The 15,416-nt window shown below is 44.2% G+C and overlaps 1 protein-coding gene across 4 annotated transcripts in view; it reads left to right on the top strand.

The window, feature by feature from the left end:
• The first annotated feature begins 2,134 nt into the window (after positions 1–2,134).
• EPHA4 (EPH receptor A4) overlaps positions 2,135–15,416 on the top strand; it is a 151,075-nt gene continuing 137,793 nt past the window's right edge. For 2 of the 4 annotated variants that reach the window (XM_084998067.1, XM_084998068.1), the window contains exons 1-3: positions 2,135–2,277; positions 5,431–5,498; positions 9,633–10,296. In XM_084998067.1, coding sequence (XP_084854193.1) covers positions 2,187–2,277; positions 5,431–5,498; positions 9,633–10,296 — 823 coding nt within the window. In that variant the 5' untranslated portion in view covers positions 2,135–2,186. 4 annotated transcript variants of the gene reach the window in all.

The following is a 15,416-nucleotide window of genomic DNA, read 5'->3' as shown; positions in this document are numbered from 1 at the left end:
CGTATGTATATATCCCCCATGTGCATCCCCAACCACCACCCCGTTTTTGCTTGTGTAAAATCAGGAGCTGCAATAGCTGAAACCCACTTCTTCAAACTGACATTTCAGCAGGTCTTTCACTGAGAAGCCATAATGTCTGGAGCCGCAGGAGCTGTCCCTCTAGGCCACCGACTCACAGGCTAATGCCCAACGCCTTGCAAACGTGCTCCAGTAAAAGTTGCCCATCTCGTTAGCCTGGGTCTGAGTTTGCACGAGTGGAGGAGACGCGATGTTCTACGGAGGCCAGTGACTAGAAACTGGCCGCGATCTGCTCTCTTCTCCACATCTCCCTACACCCCTCCGGCCCCTCCTACTTTATCTAGGTTTCGGGTTTGTTTGTTTTTTTTTTTTTTTCCCCAGAGATAGCAGCTACTCAGGCAACCCCTGAGATGTTGACCAGGAGTTTCTCCTTGAAAGGCTTTCAGATTCCGTCTTCTGAATTCCAGCTGGCGAGAAGCCCGACAGGACTCCCCGTCCCTCTCGTCGGCTGCCCGCCAATACTCCGCAGGGGTGGCCTGGGTGCCCAGGACAAGGGCGGGTGGATGGAAAAGATACCGCACGGACACACCTCCTCCCCGCGCTGGCTGCTTGTTGGGGTCTTTGTCCACTTGCCCCGCCGCGGGGGCCGCGCACTCCCCTTTATGGCCGGCAGGTGGCGCGGTTGGTTCACGATGAGCTGCTGCGGGAGCGGGAAAGGCGCTTCCACCTCCCCGCCGTCGCGCTCCCGCTGGGACCCAGTCTCCGGAGGAAAACCCGGCCCTAACCCTTAGGGAGTCAGAGGAGGGTTGGTTTGAGAGAGGGAAGGAGAGAGGCCTCTTCAGGAATCGGGCACCTCCAGTCGTCCGCAGAATTCACCAAGTCGCGTAGGGGGCCGGTCCCCCGCCCGCCTGCGGCGTTGCGGTCTCGGCAGCGCTCAGTTGGCTGCGTCCGCGGTCGGGGCATCAGGGGACACCCCAGGGCTCCGTGCTGCCTGCGCCCCCAGGAGGTCCACAGTGACACCCGCGGCACCGCAGTGAGCGCAGCTGCGCGGATTTCTGCGGGTCCCTTGGCCCACCACCGCCTTCGGGGGCTGCAAGAGCTGTGCAGACCAGCGCAGGGGAGCAACGGGAGCGCTGAGCTGCAGCAACCACTCCGGGCAGCTCCCGGGCTCCCGTGTGCCTTGTGCTCTCCGCTTTTGCCTTCTGTGCCGGGACTTGCTAGTCAGGGACTCCCCTCGGGAAACACACAGTTGGTTCTCCGCAGTCAAGGTCATCTCGGAGTTTCCTGCCAGGTTTGGGGGAGTACTATCCCGGGGCCGGAGATGCGGCCAGAGGGGGCTTCTCCGTTGCTATAAAGTCTTTCGTTCAGTCTCTGGAGACCGTGATAGAATCCTGCTTCTGGATGAGCGCCGCTCTCGACCGACGTTAGGGACTGATTAGGTCCCCGCTCTCCAGGCAGCTGGGAGCTTGGGAAAAGGAGTTATCAAGCCACAAATCTCCCCCCTCCCCAAGAGCATTTCACACCGAGATGCACCACAAAGGCACAAAAAGGGGCCAGGTAGCAGAGGGTGGCCGTCGCCGTGCGCAGGAGTGAAGGCGCAGCCCCAGTCGGGACGTGCGGGACGCCAACGCTTCGACCCTCAGAAAAGAGCAATAGCAAAGAGGCAGGTCAACTTTAAACTTTTTTTTTTTTTTTTAAATGGCTATGAAAGAGCCTTTTCCTCCATCTCAAATCGCCCGTGGGGGATGTGGGGGCTCCCACCATTCCTCGGACTGTCCTCAACCAATTCAGAATCTTTCGAAGCTCCTTCTGTCGCCCAGGAGCTGGACCCCCAGGTGCTGGACCCCAGGTGCAGTCTGGAAACCCAGTCGTCTACCTCCGGCGGGGGCGGGATACAGCACAGACCTCCCCCCGCAACCCCAACCCCGGGGAGACCTAGCGCCCTGCGGAGCCCGGAGGGGCGGTACGTCGGGGGCGGCTCTGCCTGGTGGGGGCGGGGCCAAACCGCCCCCTCTGCTCTACCATTGGCCGAGGTCCCGGGACTGGCGGGTGCGCGTCACCGGCCGGGCCCACCCCCTTGGCAATGTCTTCAGCCTGCTGCACTCCTAACTTAAGCATTTATTCCACTGGGATAGAAGCGGCAGGAGCAACGTTGGCACCGGCGAACCATGGCTGGGATTTTCTATTTCGTCCTCTTTTCGTTTCTCTTTGGGATTTGCGACGCTGTCACCGGTTCCAGGGTATATCCCGCAAATGAAGGTAAGAGTGGGGCGGCCTTTCTGCCGTCTGGGACAGAGAGGCAACGATCGGCGGACGAGGGGTCCTCGGGAACTCGAGGCCGGCGGGTGTAGGGGGATCCCCGTGCAAGCGGTGCACCCTGACTCCGGAGAATGGGGCCCGGGCGAGGGGATCCCCGAAGGAGAGGCGGGGAGCGGCCGGGCAGCCTGCCTCGGGGAGGTGACCCGTTCTTGCGGCGGGGTTGCCCAAGTTTGTAACGAAAGGACAAAGTTTATCAGCATCCACCGACGAAGGCAGCCTGAGGCACCCTATGGGGATACCCGGGAGCCAACACCAAAATAAAAATAAATAAATAAATTCTGTGGACCTGTTCCTACCGTCACTTTCCCACTCGACACTGGCTGAGTGAGAACGGAAGCCTGGACCTACTTGAGGATATCGTGCTGCTCTCTTGGGTTCTTGCGAAAGCCTTGCGAGCTCCGGTTTCTGCAAAGTTTCCCGAGCCCTGCGCTTCCCAGGACCCGGCTGCCCGGCCTCCGCCGCGCAGCGGTCGTGGCGCAGCTCACCGGTCGCCGGTGACCTGATTTCTAACACCCGGCGTCAGACACCTTTCTCCCCTCAGGGCCCCGCGCCCTGGGGGTGCGATCGCTGGCCTAGTGAGTCCCAAGCGCCTCACCTCAGGCCACCCCGAAGACCTGGGGAACCTGCCGGCAAGTTGAATATACTAGAGGTTTAGCTTTTTGCCCCCTGAACTGTACACCAGGTTAGTTTGGAGGGACCGTGAGGGACCGACTGGATCCATGTCGGTGATCAGTTTTCTGCGAGTCTGTTTGGACGTGCTGAAAAGGCAGTGTGTGTGTGTCTGTGTCGGGGATGTGGGGGGTGATCATTTAGTTTCTGATGATCTCAGAGAAAGGCGAGTTGCGTGTGCGTGTGTGTGTATGAGCGCAAGCGCAAATGCGTGTATGTGGGTGCGCGGGTGCCCGCGTGTAAGCAAGCAATTGTGTGCCTGGGCGCGAGTGTCCTAATTGTGTGCGCGTGTGTTCCGGCGAATGCTCGCGCTCGAGCCTGCGTGCATCAGTCTCGCCGTCTCCTTCACCTCCCCACCCTCTCCCATCCATCCATCCATCCATTCATACGTCCGTCTCTCCAAGATCCGTCCATCCATTCCCGTGCAATCTATCATTTTCCCTGCTCCGAAGGAGGGAGCCAAAAACCAACTTAGCCTTAGCTGGGCAGCCGGTACCCAGAGTTCGCCAGTCAGAGGCTCTCAGAGATTCACACACCTGCCGGCAGACACAGCTCCGGAGGAAAGGGGCGCTCCCTCGCTCTGCCCATCTCTCTCCTTCCGACGTGGCTCCTAGTGCAATCTCGGCCGCTGCAGCCCCTAGGTCCCCAGGGTCATTCCTCTGATCCGAGTCGTGGATCCTTCTTTCTCCTGACTACTTTGCACACTTGTTAGGACGTCCCTCAGGACCTCTGCACCAAACGCAAAGGAGATTTTTCTTTCTTTTCTTTTTTTCCCTTTTTTTCCCCTTGCTTTTTTCGTTTAGAAGCAAAACTTGGGAGCCCCAGACAAAAAAAGTGATGATGGAGCTATAGGCTGGTGTAGAAATGGGGGGGGGGGTGTCACCCCCCTCCGATCCCGCCTCCTCCTTAAAAATTAATTCATTTTGTTGCTTTTTATTCTCATCACGTTTTCTTTTCTCCCTCTTACCCTCCCTTTCTACTCCCTCCCTTTTTTTGTAAATTGGGTCTTATTGTTCCCTTTGTGTCCCTAATCCACCTTACATAAATCCAAATGGATGTAGCGGGCTTTTCTCTAGGGACCGAGAAGAGGGAATGAGGAGGGGGCGCCACTCCGGGCGGGAGCGACCCAGGGAAGGCTCTACATTTTAAAATAATTAACAGACTCTAGGAATTCAGGCTTCCCGGGGAAAACCAGGAGAGATAGGCTCGTTTTAACTCCTTTGACTTTGGGGCGAAATGAGAGGGGAGGTGGGTAGAATTCAGGGACCTGGGAGGGGCAGGATTGAGAGTTGGGGTTCACGAGCGCAAGGAGGGCGGCTCCCCATGCCCACCCCTCCCCCCAGCCTGAAGAGCCAGCCTCAGATCAGATTAATAACCCAGTGGTTCCTTTGAGATGGGCCTTTCGACCCCCAGGCCTGCAGATCTTGGTGGGAAAGAGAATATAGAGAGGGTTGAAATTCATTGTCCTTTTCAACGTTCTCGGTGCCTAGGACCCTTCCAGCTTGGGCTTGGGCGGCCTACCACCGTTATGTGGCCGCCCTCCCGGCCCCCCCAAGCTTGAACACACACTCTTAGGTGTAGCTCAGGCACACTAAATCTATTAGGCAGTCCTCCCTACCTAAAAATTTAAACCGGTGACTTCCTCTTGGGCGAAGGCGTCTCCGATTGTCCGCGAAAAGACCTGGGAAAGAGAATACTTCTGTGTATTTGCATTCTAATTCCACAAGCCTGCCATTCTCTTCTTCCCACCCCCACACCCCCCGCCTTTTGAAACTTTGATATTTAAAAAAGTAGCGGATACCACATCCAGGGCCTATTTATTTGGTGGTGGCGAGGGAAAAAAAATGATAGGGGAGCGCCTTTTCCTGACCTTTTGAGTTCTCTCTGATAGAATTCACTTGTGGCTGGGTCACCATGATGGTGAGTTCTGCCGTCATCTGAAACTTGCAAAAACAAATAACTCGGGTAGATACCAGACAGAGATGAATGCAGATTTTGCTCTGGAGTGTAACTGCCGGACATAGATGTATTTATTTTTTGAATTGTACTTGAGATTCTCTATTCATCCTTTTTAGAAAATGAATCAACTGAGGCCTGGGCTGGAATTTTAAATGCTAAGCAAGTTAAATAAATAAGAACCTGCAGATTTAAAGAGGGGAGAAGATCAAGTGAGTAATGATTATTTACATAAGTGAGACCAAGTTTAAGTTTTGATCAGAGTTGGATATGCACACCCCCGGCACATGTGGAAACGCTCAGGCAAATGGTTTTTTGTAGTTGCTTTTTGCAATTGGAAATTAATCACTTTTCTTTTCTTTTTCTTTTTTTTCTTTTCCTTTTCTTTTCTTTCTTTTTCTTTTTTTTTTTTTTTTCTTTTTTCTTTCCTTTTTCTTTCTTTCTTTTTTTTTTTTTTTTTTTTTGCAGTTACCTTATTGGATTCCAGATCTGTTCAGGGAGAACTTGGGTGGATAGCAAGCCCTCTGGAAGGAGGGGTAAGTTCCGAGTTGCTCTCTGATCCACAGGGTAAAAAAGGAGTGATTAGCAACTTTCTGAGAGTCCTAATGGCTTGATTCTTGTTGATTGTGGTGAGGGGGTCAGATTTCCGCCATGGCCTATGAAGTGAATTACGCTTTGTTGGAGAAATCCTATACCCCCTTTGGATAGCTCTGTCATGGAAGAACTGGAATCCAAAAGGGCAGAAAGGGGTTTCAAAATTAGGAGATTGGTGGAGGCAGAGCCTTAGATGCCTATTTAAAACTAAAATACCGACAAGAAATATGATCCGGGGACTAAATTAGAATTTATGCCTATTACTGTGATGGCCATGAAGCCCTGACAGGGTTAATTTTAAAGCAATTGTTCTGTTTCCAGATGAGGAAAGTGAATAAATAAAGATACCAGGGAGAAAATATTTCTGATTGTACCAGGAGCAGGTTTAGTTCTGTGTGTGAGCAGCGGGGGGCTCCGTAACTTGCTATGACAGCCTCAAGTCAGCTGCTGTTCTCTTGAACACTGAAGAGAAAAGCATTATGAACATGTGCCAGGGGCAATATCTATGCAGGAAAAAAAAAAAACTTCAAGTTTGTGCAGTGCTGGTACTAAATGGACAAAGTTAAATTATTTTAATCTTGGATCTTTGAGGATGGGGAGGCTGGATTATAAAGTATGAGAGTGTGCATCACTCTTCATTTCTTCTCGAATTTGCTATCACTGCCTCCATCAGAAGATCCAAAGAATAGAATTAGGTCAGTGGCCACGTTCTCCTCCCTCCCCCTCACCACCCCCCCATAACAGTCAGAATGAATCAGCTTTGGAAATAAATCAATACAACATGTAACTGTGGCTTCTGCCAAATTGAAATAACTCTCAAATCCTTTAAAAATGAAGTACATCATCCTACCTTTACATACTCAATAATTTGTGACTGAGCCATTTGATTAAAAGCAATGGGGATGAAAGATGAGGAGTCTTTATCAGGCAAAAATTATAATACCAGTACCCAGTACGGTACTTCACACCTGGCTATTGAATACACAATAAAGAACTGAAAAAAAAAAAAGATTCATAGAGACTGTTACAGAAGATGGGTTTCAAAAATAAGACAAGGCAAGAAAGCAGTCCTGAAAATGGAGAATTTTAGGCTGTCTTTTCCCAAAGCAAGTCTTGTAATCCATTTGAAATAAAACGGAGATTGCCCTGCTTCCTGTTTCTCTGCCTGAACTTGACTGCAGCTGGTTGTATCCTTGCTGAAAAATTCTAGTCTGCCCTCAAAACCATTTTTTTTTTTTTAAAGGAGGGAGAGTGATTGACAGGTCTCTGGCAGTGTAGACAGGCTGTATTCACCGCTGATTGCAGGCAATTGCCCTCATCCTTTGAATGGGAAGAAAGGTACAGCTTTATCTTGTGAGAGTCAGACTCTTGTTAATCCTATACCCTGGAAAGGTCACTGATTCAAGGAGGCTTTCCCATGCTACACCAGGGGTAGTGCTCTCTAGGTTGAATGTATTCAAACTGCTAGCAACACTGAGGAAAGAAGGTATCATTACTTGCATTCAAAAGTTCAATGAGCCTGATTTTTCTTATTGACCTTTCCGGTTCAGCTTCAGGAGAGAGTAGGCTAATATAATTTTTTTGGACCTGACTTGTTACACTAAATATACATGTGACTTATTTCAAAGGAAACGTGTAACACACTTTCCAATACAGTTCATGGTCGATCTAGTTTCTGGAAAGCTTTTACTGCAATTTAATATGCTGCAGACATCTCCCACCCCCACTCCAGCTCCTGAGACCTGTTGAAAGAGCACCTGATCACTTTTTCTAGACGCAAAACTTCCAGTTGTCTTGATGTCCTTTAAAGGAAAATACTATGCAGAGCTGACTGTATACAACCCAGGACTTTTTGTGGGCAGATTGTGGACTTCTGAATATAGAATATACTTTTTTTCCTTTCCTTAAATACCATGTGAGTAATGTTTTAAGTATGAGGAAAGGAAAGAAGTGAAATTTTATTTGTGTATAATAGCATTAGTCATTCCAAAATAATATATATAGTAGTCATTGAGAATTATGTGTCAAATTGTAAAGTTTAATTAATTTCTAGTTTTTAATAAAGAAGACTTTTTTTTTTTTTCTTTCCGGGCTTAAAATGAAAGGATAAATTGCATATCTACCATGTAGGAAAGGATTGATTTTTAAAACTTCTTAAAAGCATATTTAGATCTTTTGATATTCTGGAATCTCTACTCACTGTTAGAACAGTTCACATCTTTCTTGGCTGGAAATTTAGGATTATCATTTTGAACAATAATGACATTTATTTGTTGGTTGTTGCTATTTTTAAAAAGAAAAAGAAAGCTTATTTGACAACACCACCAAGTTACAAATGAATTACAGTCAATGTTCTTTCATTTTTCCATCAGAACAACTAAGCAAAATATGAAAATAATGGAAAGTGATGGCTCCTGATGGCAACATTGTAGCAAAAACCTAATTTCTTGGCAGTGTTCATTTAAAGGAGTATATTGAGTTTCTGACACTGATTGTAAAATGCAAAACTAAGGGGAGATTTGTCATTGTTCTGGTGAACTGATCAATGTGTTTAGACAATTAAGTTCTGGCTGGAAAATTCAAATTAGACTTGAATTATCTGTGTGAACTCTGTGGTGATATCCCTATGTGCTTCCATTTACAACGATAAATGTGTTTTTCCATATTTCCTTTGTTCTGAGATGAGAAGCATACAGAGTAGGGTTTTTTTTTGAAGGTGGGGATATATTTTTAGATGTACATGAAATTCCCCAAAAAAGTAAATTACTGGTGATTTATAGCTTAGTGGATAAAAAGAAATTTTAATCACCACAGGGCACTTATCCCTTCCAGTTCCAACTTTCTAATGGTGGCAGTTGAAAGGGATACAGAATTTTATGCATTATGGCCCTTCACATAGTAACATTTCCATCCATTAATAGTTTTCCAATGCGCAGATGGGAAACCCGTTAAAAGATACATTATGATTCTATGTACTTCATTGGGTTGAATGGAGCTTTAAGTGGAGCTATTATAGAATATGATTTTTTTTAACTCTTTTCTTCTTCTAATTATATTCATGTGTTAGATACTTAAGCTGATTTATACTAGATCTCTATAAATGCTTTACTGTAGATATTAACAAAGATTTGGAGGCTGCCTACCAGTCTGGTAGGAGCCCCAAAATTATCTTGCTGCTTTTAGGATTATTTTAAAAGCTATAGGAAGAATGAAACTCCAGCTAGTCACAGTGAATTTTGCTGAATTATTCCCACTATTAGATTTGCTGATTGTCCCACTATTAGAATCTTTTTGTTAGGAAGTAGATTGACAGAAAACCCTACCATCACTTTTTAAATTTTCTTGGGAATAAATACTACGTACTATTTTATTCTCAAAGTCCACAGAATATTTTGAAGCAAGGCACGTGTGCATTCTTGTTTACTTATGTCTCTTTGTTTTAAACATAAGAACATATGCAAACTTTTTCATTGAATGCATGCTCTTGAAAAGTGTTCTACCTTATATATGACAGTGTATTTGTGAAATCCAACCATAAAGTTTCCTTTTTTTTTTAACCCCTGTAAAAAATAGTGACAAAAAAAGAAAAAAAAAATAGACTGACCTTTTTTTTTTTAGTTATTGGAGAGCAAAGTTCTGACAGGAGCACCACTAATTAAACTGATAATTGTCTTCCTTTTGGCAAGCTCTCCTCTTCCTGCTCTTAATTTGCAAGTCTCTGCTCAGTTGTTGAAACAATGCACATACTAGTTTTTCACTTATGAGAAAATTTGAACTGTTGCCACTTGAAATTGTAGCTGTTGTAATAGGTGAATTTGAGGTTGTTAGACCACCCTGAGGAACTGCTGAGAACTCCAAAGCAATAAATCCAGAAATACCTCTGGATTTTAGGCAAAATTGTGAAATAATTAAAAGAAAATACTTCCATACAGTATTAGCTTAGTGAGGAATTGGGGCTGGGTTCTTTTCTTCCTTATTGAAACAACCTCACTGTCCTAGGAGGGCAAAAATCGAAGTGATAAATCACTGCATTTTGACATTTTTGTAATTGATGCGTTTCCTTTGGATCTTTGCAGTGGGAGGAAGTGAGTATTATGGATGAAAAAAATACACCAATCCGGACCTACCAAGTGTGCAACGTGATGGAACCCAGCCAGAATAACTGGCTGCGAACTGATTGGATCACCCGAGAAGGGGCTCAGAGGGTGTACATTGAGATCAAGTTCACCTTGAGGGACTGCAACAGTCTTCCGGGTGTCATGGGCACGTGCAAGGAGACGTTTAACCTGTACTACTACGAATCAGACAACGACAAAGAGCGTTTTATCCGAGAGAGCCAGTTTGCCAAAATTGACACCATCGCCGCCGACGAGAGCTTCACCCAGGTGGACATTGGCGACCGAATCATGAAGCTGAACACAGAGATCCGGGATGTGGGGCCACTGAGCAAAAAGGGGTTCTATCTGGCGTTTCAGGATGTGGGAGCCTGCATCGCCTTGGTATCCGTCCGCGTCTTCTACAAGAAGTGTCCGCTCACAGTTCGCAATCTCGCCCAGTTTCCAGACACCGTCACAGGGGCAGATACGTCTTCTCTGGTGGAAGTTCGAGGCTCCTGTGTCAACAACTCAGAAGAGAAGGATGTGCCAAAAATGTACTGTGGGGCAGATGGTGAATGGCTGGTACCCATTGGCAACTGTCTATGCAATGCTGGGCATGAAGAGCGGAATGGAGAATGCCAAGGTAAGGAGAGCCATGTTGTACTTTTCATCTGGCCTTGTGCACGTAATTAAATCAGAGATGAGACGAAATGGACTCAAGCCAGTAATTAGCAGCCCCTGTGGGATGTGGTGGGACAGAGGGGTCTAATGAGTAAGTGCTATAGCTCCAGGTGGCAAAGCTAAGACATTTCTAATACTGACAAATAAATGATGCTGCTGTAATCAGCAGAAGGCCAAACACATTTGCTAACAGGCTCTTAGATCTGGACTGGCTTGATGCACCCTCTGAAATGTAAATGAACAAGCTGAAGAAACAGGCTTGACTGATCCTTTCTTAAAGAGGGTGGACACACTTTCCAACCAGTGTTCTGTCAGTAAACAGCTCTGGTCGATGGATATGTACTTGAATGATGTAAATCTGGAAGTAGGATGTGTTGTTCCAATTTCCTCCTGCTGATTAAAATCAAGCTGCATGAAAAAAATCCAGTTTTTCCTGCCTTGTGCACCAGTGTAGATGTGGCCTAGCAAAGTGGAGTGACAAGGTGTCAAGTGCGCTGTCTGCCACTGGGTGCCCGTTGATAGGGTCTCCAAGTGAAATGAATCTTGATGAAAGACCTCTTGATTTCCCAGAGGATGTGATAAAGAGCTAGGACGAGTCTTCTTATTCAATCTGTGGCCAGAGGCACTAGTAAACTGTGATTCATTTTGATTATGGAGTTTTTGAAGAAACACATTTTTTTATCATGTTAATTGATATTTATCATATTATGAAGGTGACTTTTTCTCATCTAAGGTTCATTGTCTGCAGTTCCCTCTTTCCTTAATTCCCCTTTTTGGGGTTTTGCAAACTTTTTTTTCTTTTTGGTGTCTTTGTATTTGAATAAGGGCTGGGAGTAATCTATATTTATATGGATTGCTCGTGTCATGTGTGGATTGAGGCTTTAAAAAAATCAGTTATCCCAAGGTTTTCATTTCCACTTGGTATTTATTTTCAGTGGTTATCAATAGGCTGCTGCTGCCAATCTTATTATGGTTACCACTAAAGCATGTAATGCTTGGTCCCATCCATGGAACAGATCAGTTTAATCTTTTCTCAGAGTGAATTTTGAGCTGTAGACTGCACTGCCACATGGTTCATCTGATTTGGTGATTAAAGAGCCTGAAATAACTGACTGCCAAACAATTTGTCTGGCATTTCAACCATCTTAATGACAGGGTGGGATTAACTATGGAGGAATCCACTTGACTGATTAGAAATCAACAGTTATAACCTAAATAAAGTTGCATTTGGGGTAGTTTTGTGTCATAGAGTTACTCTTCTCCTTTCAGAGTTCATACTTTTCAAAAAGTGTCATTCTCGATCTGCTATAGTTATTTCTAAAAGTAGCTAACAATGACTGCCGTTTCATTTCATTGGAAATAGAATAAAGACTTTTCTGTTGACCTGGAGTCAAAAGGTAAACTTGTTAGCTTGAAAATTTAAAAGTTGGAATTCCAAGTTTTTGTTTTTTACTAAGATAAATTTCTTGCCAATTTTGTTTGCTTTCGACCTACCAACTACTAGGTAAGCTGTACCAAATTGAAACCCCAAAGTATATTGTGGCATTATATTAGAAAATGTGTGAAAGTAGTGTTATTGGCACCTAAATTACAATCATCATAGCAGGAACAGGAAAGAACAGAGCCATGACATGGCATCACATCTTGGGGTAAATTATCCTGCCTTTCTGATTCGTGTAAAACAGGACTTGCACGTCTTTACATGTCAAGATTCTTACATATATATTTAAAAAAAAATCATCTTCCATTTTTTGCTCCAATGTTCTCATTTCTGGCATTAATACCTCTCTTGGTATCTAATGTCATTGATTTTCAATTGTCACAGAGCCCAGTAACTCATACATTGCTGCACTGTGAAACTCCTTGACATTTTTACAACCCAAATTAGAAGGAAAAGAGAAAAAGATGGAGGGGGAAGTGAATGCGAAGGTAATTGAACATTGTAGTGGTTTGCTTTATGGAAATAATCTTGGGAATCCAGTTCATCACTTGGTTCATGGAAAGGGTGGGGCTTGATGTTTTAGGTCCACCCCGTTTCTAAGCAACCCGTTCCTAACTCAAGGCCAGATATTTAATGGAAGGGGACAGTTGATTAAGCTTTTTTGAGAATCGTCATTCTTTTCTCATTTGCTACCCAGGTGTTTTCCTTGTTACTCATAAAACGATTAACTCTTTCAAGAAGATAGTTTTTTCATATAACCTTGCACTTTGCTTATTTTTAAGACTGCCAGGTGAATCTGATGAATTTGGGGAGGAAGAGAAAACTTGAATGCGAAGAAGTCTTAAATTCCAAACTTGAGTGAGACTTTTTAAAGATGACTCAAGACTGTAAAGAACTTAAGAGTGGTAAAAACGGTTGCCTCCACAGGCCATTATTACTGGGGTATCAGGATTATCGAGGTGGAGCAGAAAGAACATGGGTACTAAGGCAATGTGTATCCATTTGATTACTTTTTGATGCAAGACCCTGAGCGTGTTTCTTAAACCCTCTTGGTGGGTGCATCTATAAAATGGGTTGATAATAGTTGTACGTAGCTTAGAGACTTGCTATGAGGACACAGTGATGTAAAACTGGGGGAAAAAAAATCACTTTTAGATTATAAAACATGAAACTGATGTTTCAGCTCACATTTCTTTTATCACTCTGCTCTTACCAAGGGCATAGCTGTTGACTTTTCAGGATGTTGAGTTGAAACGGTAAAAGGAAAGTCCATCTTTCAGCCACTCTTGGAAGTCAAGGACAAAGATAGGAAGCATTGCCTTTGCCCTAACAAAGAATAAGGCCCATTTGAAAATGATATTTGGAGAGTGTCCTTTTTTTTTTTTTTTTTTTTTTTTCCCCTCCTCCCCTATAGCAAAGAGAACTTTCCTCTGAGTGAAAGAAAAGTGATGTGGGATTGGGATAAGAAAGACTGTGATGCAAAGAGAGCTTAAGAAAGGACATAAAGGAGAATGGGCACGTCTGAAGAACTCTGGCGGCAGGTTCCTCCTCACTTGTCTTTTCAATGGGCCTACTGTGGCAGGACGAATAGAAGAACAGGTGAAAGGTCACCTACTTCCTCATCCATCTTCCTTGGGGTCTGGGAGGTCAGAGTGAAGATTGATTAAGATCTTAAATGTTTGACAAAAGATCCTTGGACAAAAATGGCCAGGGCGGGTGGGGGCCTGGTGTGTGCTGTTGTTTGACTCTAACCCTGGTCATCTGCCAGAGTCCTCAAGGGACCTTGGGGACAGGACTACACTTCCTCTTAGAGTTCTTACCTCTGAGGAGGACATGCTAATGCAGATGGAGGGTGAGGAGCCCGTCCGAAGTGTCAAGAGCAGCAGCGTGGTGGCCGTCTCGCCCCCTTGAAGCAGCTGCAAGTTCATTCTGCTCTTGAATAACATTTTCTGAAATGATTGGGCTCAGTCTCCGCAGGACAGAAACACAGTGTAAGGCACTCATTTGTCTTCTGCAGGAGAATGTCTGGCTGGCATGGGCAGTAGTTTGAACTTGCCTAGTGAATGGTTGCGGAAGATAAGTAACTGTTCTCGCTGGTTGGAAAGAGGAAACAAAATTCACCTCAGAACCCCCACCCCCACCCCACCCGACACACACATACCCCCCCCCCCCGTGAGGGAATGTTCCAGATGTCTTACAGAGTTGTTTTTACTACCTCAGAAATATTAAGCAGAAGGAAGAGAGGAAAAGATTCTTTATTAACTTCATTTTTGGCTTAATTAAAAAGCTGCAAAATGAAAGGAAAAAGTCACAGATTTACTCTTTGTGAAATATTCATAAGCAATGTTTTCAGAGAGCATATATAAAAATAATACTAATAAAAAGGAAACATTCGTGGAGTCACTTAAGGCCAAACAATCACAATTGTGACAAAATTATGCTAGATAAGGATCAAACCTTACTAAAATATACAAATGTGCTCTAAGTAGTTGGGAGTTATCTATATCTAGGATCCATATTGCATATCATTACATATATGATGCCTCATGTAAGCAAAAGGTATCTTATTAAGAGCGCTTTTGAAAAGAAAGAAGATAGGAATGCTTTGATGGTTGTAAAATGTAAATATTTCAGATGTGTGCTCTGAAAAGAGCTGTGCTTAAAAAAAATGATTATTTTCATAATATATTGTAGAATGATCTTAGGAGAAAGAAGTACTGGAAAGAAAGCATTTAAAATATAGTTCAGAGAGATGCTGTTTCATATCCTTTCCACTTTTGAAATGTTCCTTCTACCTTTGAATCATGTCTTTAAGAATCAATTGCTTCAATCACATGGCTGCTTTTATCTCTGGCTTTGAAGCGTGGCTGTGATCATTGAAAGATGCAATTCTTTACATACAAGAAGAGCAGGGTTTAATTATTGTCCTTTTTCTGTTATACCTTTTTTTATTTTCCCCCCTACATGTGACCAGACTTCTTTTGTGAGTGTGAATCAGGCAAGGGTCTCTATTTCGGATTCAGCAAAGCATCACATAGGAATTATCTCAGTTAGGGATTTCTGAATCTGGTATTTAAGATGTGATGACTTATTTTAATCTGACTGAGCTTTCTGGTACTTTTCAAAAATGAATTAAGACATAATTATTCTGTTAAGACTTGAATCTTTAGGAGAAAGACCAATTAAATGGCTTTTCAGCTCCCACCGTGCAAAGCAGAGGTGATCATGATACAGGTTTGACTTTCACATCATTAAATTTTAATACTTAGGTTTGGGGAGGTAGTTTTTTATTTTTTTGTTTTGTTTGCTTACGTTTGTGTGTGTGTGTGTGTGTTTAGTTGATGAGTGCAATGTTACCAAAGAACGTTAGGCTTCAAATTCTTCTCCAACTTTTTCTGAGTTACCACTCTTTATAATTTGGCAGATAACCCAAATATATCTATATGCATGTATCTAAAAAAAATAACAGAGATGGAACATCCTCCTATGTTGTTTTATGATTCTTGTCTATTTATTATGGATATCATTCTATATTAGAGAATATAACTTCTTCATCCTTCAAAATTGGTAATATTCTGTAGTATGAATTTATCATCTTTTAATTTTTTCCTTATTGGTTGATAGGGTTTCTTAGTTTGTCC

Source organism: Sus scrofa, chromosome 15 (genome assembly GCF_054392235.1).
Source record: "Sus scrofa isolate SSC_HxYL_T2T_F1_AM1 chromosome 15, Sscrofa_HxYL_maternal_Yorkshire_Landrace_v2.0, whole genome shotgun sequence".
Classification (NCBI taxonomy): Eukaryota; Metazoa; Chordata; class Mammalia; order Artiodactyla; family Suidae; genus Sus; species Sus scrofa.
This window is presented reverse-complemented; position numbering and strand designations above follow the sequence as displayed.